This window comes from Xiphophorus hellerii, chromosome 23 (assembly GCF_003331165.1).
Source record: "Xiphophorus hellerii strain 12219 chromosome 23, Xiphophorus_hellerii-4.1, whole genome shotgun sequence".
NCBI lineage: Eukaryota > Metazoa > Chordata > Actinopteri > Cyprinodontiformes > Poeciliidae > Xiphophorus > Xiphophorus hellerii.
The window spans coordinates 20,390,608-20,401,388 of NC_045694.1; the positions used below are offsets into that span (position 1 = coordinate 20,390,608).

The window sequence follows — 10,781 nt, forward strand, 5'->3', positions numbered from 1 at the left end:
CTGCAGTGCCTAACAACAAAAAGGCATAATGATAAACAATAAGTAGCAGCACTTACCAATCATAGCTCTACATATTTACTTAACAAATTATCAATAAACTAGCACACTTAATATACAATCTTAGTTAAAGTTAATTGACTTCAAATCACACTTTCTACTGTTTACTTCTCAATAACACATTTAAAAGCTTATGCCTAAAAGCTCCATATCTGATCCAACAACACTTAGAGATTATTGCCAACACGCTATTCTTCTCAAAAAAGTCTAAAATACAAACATTGTTATTAGCAGTAAAATTTAGAAGGACTTCTTTGACTTACCAGCTGTTGACTCTCAACCCTTCTCGCTTGATAATTCCAGCTTTATTAGGACAGCTGTCCATTATGTATTAGCAACGAGCAGAATGTAATGCAAGAAGCTACTTGCAAGCGGTGTCCTAATCCCAGAAGTTCCCCCTCAACGCAACCAAGATGTGTTGAAATCACTTTTCTAAATAGCAATACTACACTATCAACGCTAGGGGCGTCAGTGTCCTAAATCTCAGAACAAAAATCTCAAAGACTTTCTACAAATTGTTAAATTAACTCAGCATTATGGAAAATAATATTTCTCTTGACAACACACTTATTTATACACATTAAAATGACTGTTATATATGATTGTATTTAAATGTTTTTCAATGTAATTATGTTGTTCTTATAAAACAGAAATATTTTTTTTACATTTCTAAAGCTGCCAATAGTCTGCTGTTGTCTGTGGAATTTTTACACACAAAATTAATCCTGCCTTGTATCAACCATGCAGGCAAGTGGTGGTGAAATGGTGCATCGAAAATGTTCTTTTCACATTCTGGGCCCCTAACTAGGGATTGCAAAAACACTACAGCCTGTCTAACCATTCCTTTGTGACTATGTAAACTATACTGTAAACATATTCTGATAGCTACTTATAGCAGGATAATGCACAAAGCTTAAATAACAGAAAACTATTTTCTTAAACATGACAATGAGCTCACTGTACTCCAATGGCCGCCACAGTCATCAGATCCAAAGACAATATAGCACCTTGTAGTTGAATGAGCGAATCACTTCATGGATATGCAGACAACAAATCTGCTGCAGCTGCATGGTGCTGTTGTCATCTAAACATGGACCAAAACCACATCTCTGGCACCAGTATATGCCATAAAGGACTAATGCAGCTCTGAAAGTAAAACAGGGTCCAACTTGGCAAGACTTTTTCTCTTCATTGTTTTTAGACAGGCTCCCCAGAATGAACATGAGACTACTACTTGTGAGATTTTTTTTTTAACAAGTAGGAGACACAGCCTGACTTCTGGCTGTGCAGGGAGGCCCTGGATGTGCTGCTTGACCCTCTTCTCTAGGAACAAAAACTGCAGAACAAAGGACTTTATGTTTCTGTTCTCCGGCTGACAAAAAGCACATTTTGTCCCCTAGTGCTGGAGAATCTGTGAGAGAGACACGTCTTTCCCGCAGGCTAATTTTCTTTTGAACTGTGCAGAAAAGTATTGTTCGTGTGAAGTTTCATTGGGATAAAAACTTGGAGGACTGAAGAAGAGGACAGAGCAGAACTAAGTTCGATAAAACCCTAATTCTCCTCTGCTTTAGGTTAAAGAGTAATGCTGTACACAAACCTAAACATGAAAAAGGATGTTAGACATGTTATACGTGTCAATATAAGCTCAAAGAAACAGAGCGCGATTGCCATAGAGATAAAGCCATATCGTATATTTATTATTTTCCTGTCAAGTAGATATTACAACTTTAAAAATCTTTGCAAATCTTATTTGTAAATCAAAATCAAAGAGAAGAGTTTCTGTTTCTTTGAGTACGTCGAAGGCCACAAGATTTAAAGTTAGAGTTAAGTGAAGGTAAAAACCTTGGTTGAGCAATATTCTCTAAGCTTACTCTAATATATAATTATTCACACAAATGCATTCTACGCTTATTCACAATCTCCTCCAGGGTTCTGCTGTGAAGCCTTGGATTTAACACAAACATATTTTAATGATTCATTGTAAAACTGAGGAGTTGCTGTACAAAAATGACCTCGCCTCCTGATGCTACATCATTAAAAACATTAGGCTTGCATGTCACACGAGAATCTGAAAGCTAATTTAAGGTAGAGAGAAGTGAGACAAAACCAAGGCCAGAAGTAAGCCGTTGACTCATGCAGATGACAATCTGCCCAGCACTGTTATTAAAGCCAATATCACGTAATTAAAATAAGTTATGCACACACACAGAAATTCTTGCTTATGTGAGACATTTTATGATTAATATGATCCCAGTTATGGGGGCTGATTGATGTCAAGCTGCTGCCAATAACAGTAAGGCTCCAAGGTCTGGGTGAGATGTGAGAGATGAGCATCATTGTGTGAATCTGCAGAAATCAGAGCTTTTAGGATTAACACTTGAAAGTAAGTTCAAAGTACTTTTAATAAGAGTGATTCCTTTCCATTATCACAAGTTGATGGGTTTTTGCTCCTTCAGGTCTAGCTTTTTATTTTCCTTTAAAAGCAAGAAGATCACAGGAGCAAACCTTTTTTTTGTTGTTCTTTGGTGGATTTTCTTTGGTTGGTACCTCATAGTCGATTTCATTCAGACACTCACACAGATCCATCATTTGGTTGGATATTCTCTCACAATCTGGATTTTATGTGAGTGACCAAAACTATGTTCTATATCTTCAGATAAAAACAATCACACTTATTTGACGTGTGAGCATCGTCACAACATCCAAAGAAAGGATTGTAAAGCATTGCCCTGAAGCACAAATCCATTTATTGAAGAGTTCCTTCACCTAAAGTAGAAACACAATGACTCACCATGTCTATTAAAGTGGCAGGACAGGTATTACTCAGCACATTCAATTGGCAGAACAACAGATAGTAAGTGCACACAACTCTCCTGCAGCTGTCTCCAGTTTGATTATCAGTGATGTGTTAATCTACTTTTACTCAGACAGCTACTCTGAGTCTAGCTCTCTCTTAGCTACGGCTCTGTTCTTTGTGGTTTCAAGTTTCTGTAGCTCATATGACAGCGGTGCGGTTAGCACAGTAAGGAAGGGAACTAGAATGAGTCTCATCCTGCATGGGGAAGGGAATGTTATGTTATGTTCCATCCATGTTATATTGCTTTCTTATTTAGCAGTATAAACATTTGGTTATGTAGTAGAATGTCAAGGTTTGGTCTTTAAGTCCTGCTGACGTGACAGGTGGCACTTAACGAGCACTGCTGATCTTTTTAATACTAAAAAAATGATCCCATTGGGACTCATGCACAACAAGTATGAAGCATAACTTGTTTGACAACTTCACACAAAAGGAAGATCAGCAGAGAAAGTTTTTTTTTTTTTTTTTTTTTTTGAACAAATATTTGCACTGGAGCTTTCAAGCAGAAAACCTTTAACACTGCCTAAAAATGGACGCCTTAGCCAACCTTATTGTAATCTGTCTACCTTTGTCGATTGCACTGTCAGTTCTTTGCATTTTACCATTTTAATAACACAAACCTCAATATATTGTATTGGACTTTGATGCGACAAACCAACACAAAACAGAACTCCTTAGTGGAGAGTGTCTGTGAACAGTTGTTTTGTTTTTCTGTTGTTTTTTTCTTCTTGCCACAGGTTCTCAGTTGGATTTAGGTTTGAAATTTGACCAGCCACTCTAATACACCAATATGCTTTGATCTATTGTATTTTTAGTTATTATCCTGCTGGGAGTTGAACCTCTGCCCCAAACTGAACCATTCTTTCACAGCTCTGGCCCTAGCCTGTGACATGTTTGCTTTCAGGATTTCCCTGTTTTAAGCTCAGTTCATCTTCACATCAACCTTATCCCTGCCGAAGAAGAACATCCCCACAACATGACGCTGCCGCCACCTCTCATCTCATCACCTCTTTCATCATCATAACTAAGTGTTACCTCTGTTAATCTACACCATAAAATCCTAATAAAACACTTTGTGTGTGGGTAAAAGGTGGAACTGTTTCAGGTGTGTCAATGGGAACTGCAGCTATGATGCTGCTCAGTAAAGCAGTGGACGTTTCCACAATTCGTACTTTACCGACTTCTCTAAACAATGCATTTCCCACTAAAACAAGACAATGACACAAAATGTACAAGCTGTAAACATGCTGTCAGCGCTGCCTTCGCTGTGCAGCTTTCAGAGACAGACCGCAAGAGGAAATGCGTTCTGAATATCGCGACGGTGATGTTGTAATGAGCCCTTGACTGAGTTCAACACATCTGTCATCTGTCAGAGCCGCCACCCCAAAAAGGTCAAAGAAACATTTCCATGTATGCTGCGGCAGGCTGACTTTTTAAGCCCCTTTGATTGTTTTTTTTCTATATGCGTGAATGTGGATATTAGATGGAAATTTACTTTAAAATGTACATAAAATCACACAAAAAATGTACTCGGTATTATCTTAACTTTGGCCCGACTGTTTCCATCTTGTGTTCAGACGTGGTAACTGAAACCATAAATATAACATGAACATACTGTATATGCGTACTATAGGAACATAATGTGGTTAGAAGAGCTAAAAATATGGATAGCTGTGCGTCATTGTGACTAAGCCTTACTCTGCGCCTCAGCAGGAGAAGCCTACTCTATTATTTCCTCACTGCTATCAGTAAGAGGAAAGTTAGCTGTACTTGACAATAGGCAAGGAACAGAGAGAGGAAGGAGGATTCAAAAACAAAGAAAGCTTGCTGGTTTAGGCACCATTTTATTAGGCATAATTTAAAATCATCTCACTGTTAGTTCATTTATACAAATATGTTTTTGTTATTTATAAAACAATTACAGATCTCTACAAATCAAGTTCCCAGTGTAAAAGCGTAGTACCACGCACACGGCAGCATATTGCTCCAGGACACAGATACAGACAGCCCACAGGTGTATGTTAAACTTTAACAGCACTATACGAGTAAATTGGGGACATGATTAAAGAAAAAAAACAAGGTTTTCCACAGATAGCAGTTTAAAATATTGTGCACACACACACACAGCCCTTGTCAGACCTTTATGGGAAGAAATTTCATGCGTCTTTTAGTAGATCTAAAAACGCATCCATATTGTCACACAAAACCTCATGCTTTTATTGCTCTTCATTTATTCTAGTCTCTGCACAAGCCACAATCGAGGTTAAAGTATTGAATACCCCAGATGGCAGTGTAAATAAAAATAAGCATAAGGCTTGCTATTATTGCTGCTAGTTGTAAGCACAAAGAGTTATAAAAATACTTTAGAAAAATATATAAAAATCTTCTAATGTGATGCAGAAACACAGACGCAGCTCTCGTTAACCATGAGCACAAGTTGCACTTGCGCTTTGCCCTCACTGCATCATGCGAGGCAAGGATGTAAACCACAATCTGTTAAGAGTTGAGAACCCCGTTTCACAAATGCACACAAGTCTTGCTGTGCATGAAGACAGTTTAGCACCTGTCTTACCAAAAAAAAAAAAAAAAAAGGCTGCAAGGAGACAGTCATTACTGGAGGGAACTGAGGCACAAAGATGCTTACAAAAATAAATCTGAGATTTTTGGGTTTGTGCCAAAACTTTTCTGGTAGTACTTTTAGCAATAATATGTGAGCCTTTGGGCTAGACAAAGATTTAATAGTCTTTGGTTTAGATAAGGCACCCAATCAACATTGTACAGTGGGATTAGAAAGCTACAATTTATGATGAACGTTAAACCATAAAATACAGGATAACATGAATATCGCCTGATGTGAACCAGTGAGACTTATTATGGCGTTACATGTTACAATGAGTGGATTATACAGTGGTCGTTCTCCATTGACCCTAGACAATCGTGGTTGAAAAGGGAAGCAATATGGTGCTCTAGTTTATCATATGTGATTAAAAATAGCGCACAGACAGTTTACTGATCAAATAAACATGAGCTATTACAAGAAAAAATATATTCAACTTTGGCATTAACTGCACATGTAAATTAAAAACATTTCAGGATTAAGAAAAAAATCATTTACAGAGTAAATTCACAACTAATACACTCTCCTTAACCTCACCTCATGAAAGAGGAACTCTTAAGTATGTTTCTAATGGTACTCAAAGTAAGCCTGAGAAATTCAGATGTAAGACAGAGGAAAGCTAACTGCAGTCTGGCTTCCTGACTATGTTGACTTGAGGAATCCTGCACCAGAATGTAATCATTTGGTAAAATTACGACCTTCGCTCCTCTATTAGGAAAGCGGGCAGCTCTTAATGGGTCCAGCTTATCTGCAAAGAGCCATTAGCTCTGACTCGCAGGAAAGCAAGAGAGCACAGCAAGAGGCGGGAAGTGCAACTTGCTAGACAACTCTGACATACTAGAATGAGCTGAAGAGGAACTGCTGAGATTTGAACCATTAATATGTGCATTTGGCCAAGAGGCGACGGCATTTGTCCAGGAGTCATAACACCTTGTCTGGATTCAAGCCAACTCAAATTAAACACTTCAAGATTCAAGATCAGGTTGTTGATCTCAAACTTGGCAGTTCATTATACATCAATGGGCAACTCAAAGATCTTGATGGCAACTGTGCTTGAGACTCAATGAGATGCAACTTAGGTGAGAATATGAGGTAGTCACTAGTTCTCCACCTGAACAAACGCAGATCTGCTTCCTCCAGTCAAACAGGGAATGGTTGGTTGATTAGGAAGTTTCCGCTCGTGGTAACCATGATGATCATTTTTTTTAAAAGCACAGAATCTATGAATCTAGAAGGTGTAAAATTAAAAGGTGTAAATAAAAAGTTACAATTATAAGGTCTGTTGCCTTCATTTTGAAACAGTCACTTTGGGGATGCAGGCAACTCGGTGAGGTCCTCCAGGAGATGAGTAAGGAAAATTGACAGAGGTGGATTGGAAGCAACTAGATGGCATCCTTTGTTCTACAGAGTCTCTTTTGCATCCGTGGATCTCCATCACCCCAAAGTCCAAATCTGGGAACCATTCATTACAACAGAACGCACTTTTTGTGATTCTTCTTCGTGACTGGGTACAAAACTGCTCTCACAGCTTCCGCAAACACCTCCTTGACATTATCTTGCTTCAGCGCAGAGCACTCCATGTACTTGACCGCTCCGATCTGCTTGGCCAACGCGTTGCCCTGCTGGTTGGTGGTAGGGGCCAGACCCTGCTCCTTTAACTTCTTCACAGTTTCGTCGTCGCCTCTTAGGTCTTTCTTGGTGCCCACCAGCAAGATGGGAACGTTTGGGCAGTGGTGGGACACTTCAGGATGCCACTTGTGCCTGACGTTTGCGTGGGAGGAAGGGCTGCCGATGGAGAAGCAGATTATAAAAACGTTGGTCTGTGGATAGGAGAGAGTACGCAGACGATCGTACTCCTCCTGGCCCGCCGTGTCCCACAGGTTGAGGCTGACATTGCGGCCATCCACACTCATCTGAGCGCTGTAATTGTCAAACACTGTGGGAATGTATTCTTCTGGGAAGGCATTGGTGGTATAAGAGATAAGTAGGCACGTTTTACCCACTGCCCCATCACCCACCACCACACACTTAATGGTCTGCATCCTGCCAAAGACCACTGGGGCTGTAGCACCTAGCAAAAGAAAGAAAATAAACACCTAAACATTTACAGATTACAACACTAAAAAGTTACAATGTTGATACATCTCTTCGTCAAAACATGATGATATTACGGTGTCAAAAGAGAATAAAAACGACAAATTTACCAGTTTGGAAGCTTGTGACAATACATGCCAGAAAATAAGTAGTTTTACACTGAGCTTAGCAGCTGAGCTAACTGCAGCTACCGTTAGCTTTTTGGCGTAGCTTTAATTACCGTTAACCAAACAGATGTGCCTTATTTCTAGATGTTTAATATCTAATCCAGTCGAGAAAACTGTACTTAATCAGTCGGTAAAAAAGGAATCGGCAGCTACACGCACCTTTTCCTACTTCTTAATATTTTACCATATTCATTTATAACACTAGGCGTTCCCCCTGTGACTAAAATCAAGCTAAGGAACTAGCTCGTTTGTTGCTAACGGACTAGCTAATTAGCAAACAAGCTGAGCATTAATTTCAAAACACTTTATAAAAGGCTGATTTCTGCACGCTTACTTGTCTAACAGTTACCCAAAAATATATTTTATACTAATCTGTACCTCAAACGTAATCATTTGCTGTGAAAAGTGAAATATGGATAAGTTTGTGACTTACCGCCACTTAGCTTTCGATCTTTTCTTGCCTGGTATAGTCAATCACAGCCGCATCCGGGGAGTTGCCCATTACGTAAACTCGACGTAGGTAGCGTAGGCTGGTAAATGTAGTTTCACTTTCGTGATAGTTGTTTTCTTCCGCCAGATGGCGACGTTAGACTTTTTTCTTTTATTTTATTTGATCGATTTTCAAACTCGTTTTATCCAAGCTTTAGCGGTTGTGAAATCCATCGAAATGCTTAAAATATGAAACATATAAATCTGAAACTTCAGTTTCCTACACATGTTCACATAGAATATTGTTTTGGTATATGTTTATTTATGCAAGAAAATATAATTTATCAATGAGTAAAAAGGTATAAAACAACTTTATTTACAGACTGTGTAAATGTTAAAACTATTCTTTTATGCTTGTTTGTGTTTTGTGAGTTAAATTTGGTCAAATTACAATGACAAACTTTAGTCTATTTCATTAAGATTTTACATAATATAGCTACTAGCACAAAGGATTATTTAATTGCAAAAGGAGCATTATACGTGTTTTTAAAGTTCATTTTACAAATTAAAATCTGAAAGTGAGCCATGCCATTGGACTTAACACCTTTAACTTGATACCTTTTAAAGTTACTGCAACCAGTGTACATACTGGTTGCAGTGAATAGAAACTAGTGAATAGAGTAATTCTAATTCTGTGTGTAATTCTCTCAGTTTAAATGCAGTTTGTTTTATGATGGTTTCAGAAGTTTGTTAGAGAATATTAGTGCTCAGAGTTGATGGTAAACTGGATTGAGTTAAATACAAGACAATATTGGAAGACAACTTGTTATAGGCTGCAAAAGTGTTGAAATGGCATGAAGGTTAATCTCTCAGCAGGATAACATCCCAAAATATTAAAACAAAACCACAATATAATGGTTCAGATTGCAGCATCAGCTTACTTTGGAATGTCCCAATCAAAGTCCAGACTTCAATTCACTTAGACTGAGTCAAGACTTTAAAGTTGCTGCTTATGGGCACTGTCGTTCTCAATCTGTCTATACTATCGTCAACAATGAAAGAACAAGAAATACTCTTTTGACTCTGAATATGTAAAGTTAGTAGAGATTTACTCCCAAAAAACGTACAGCTGATATTGCAGCAACAATTGGGACTACAAAGTATTGACTCAGGGGCGTTAAATAAGTTCACACTAAACTTTCCTAAATTGTAATTTATAAAATGTTTGAAAACCATCATGTCCTTCAGACTTCACAATTGTGCACTGATGTGTGGTTTCCATCATATGAAACTCAGATTAATTACAATAAGGTTTGTGGTTGTAATGTGATCAAATGTGGGAAGGTTCAAGGATCATGAAAGTTTTGTCAAGGCATTTACTTATGTCTACTCAGGTAGATTGTTTTAATACACTCTCCACTGCAGAAACACAATACCTTATAGGTGTCAACTAAGGCCTTTTTACTACTCAATGTATACTCATAAATTAATTGGAGCAAAGTTTTTGTGCTTTTTTAAAAGAATACCTCTTTTGGTTTTTGTACCAAGCATACTCCATATTATAGCAGATGTCAAATAAATTCAAGAAATTCTAATGTGTAACATTAAAGCTTTTGAATAAAGTAACAGGGATTACATACTACATTAAAATTAAGTTTTCTCAAAATTCATGATTATGAAAATGTGTCTGGTATGCGATTAGAACCATTGACTTCTTCCCTTCACAATTTCATTTCACATGCATGCAAGTCCATTAAAGAGCTCAAATTTTGAATTACAAAGTCATGTAACTAGCTTTGCAAATATTTCAAAGCAAACTTTAAAAGTTATACATGGTATTGCACTTACTGTCTTGAGCAACCTATTCTTATCAATAAAGGCACTGTGTTATAGCCTGCTCTAGACCATACAAACAAAGGAGGCCTTTAAAAAACCTGTTCCCACTATTGTGGAGTTCATCCTGTCAAGCCCAGTCTGAAAACCTTAACATCACTTCATCAGCCCTATTTTGCCATAATCTCTTTCACCTGTCATATTGAAGCAGAACAAACTGACTAACTCTATAAAAGGATCTGTTTTCTATTTTAGGTGTTTTGTCCTGGAAATGCTGGTGATGATGTCATCTCTAAGCACCGCCGCAGGTTAAAAGGCCAACTGCTGACCAACAAGTGCAGACTTCAGATCACAAAGAGGCACCGGTTTATTGCCTTTCCCAAGAAGTTTTGGCGTCACTGCAGGCTATAAAAAGAGAATTCCCACTGGGACCCTATGCCCACAGTCGCCCTCCACCCCAGGCCTCACACACCCCTTCAATTCTGCCAGGAGATTCCACAAGACAACTATAGCATTTCCATGGCAACAGTCACTAAAAGAATCGGGGGTGACTGTGTCAAGAGATGCAGCAAGAGGCAGTTTTAAACAAGAGGGAGGGGGGAAATGAAGGTCACAAGAGGGGTTGTTATTGTGGATGAATGGAGAGTAAAAGTTTTCAATGCAAGCACAAACATAGTAAGGCCTTGACATAGAATTAAACTTTTTCATATTTTGCCATATTACCGGT

At 38.2% G+C, this 10,781-nt stretch overlaps 1 protein-coding gene across 1 annotated transcript; it reads right to left on the minus strand.

The window, feature by feature from the left end:
* Nucleotides 1-4,742: 4,742 nt before the first annotated feature.
* LOC116714537 (rho-related GTP-binding protein RhoG-like) lies at nucleotides 4,743-8,310 on the minus strand. The gene is made up of 2 exons (XM_032555167.1): nucleotides 8,226-8,310; nucleotides 4,743-7,602 (listed from the first exon to the last, which is right to left on the minus strand). Exon 2 carries the CDS (start codon nucleotides 7,571-7,573, stop codon nucleotides 6,998-7,000), a length of 576 nt encoding a protein of 191 aa, XP_032411058.1. The 5' UTR covers nucleotides 7,574-7,602; nucleotides 8,226-8,310; the 3' UTR covers nucleotides 4,743-6,997.
* Between the last annotated feature and the right edge of the window lie 2,471 nt (nucleotides 8,311-10,781).

Excerpts from the sequence above, each read along its gene's own strand:
- LOC116714537 (XM_032555167.1), bottom strand. The coding sequence starts at position 7,573 with ATGCAGACCATTAAGTGTGTGGTGGTGGGTGATGGGGCAGTGGGTAAA.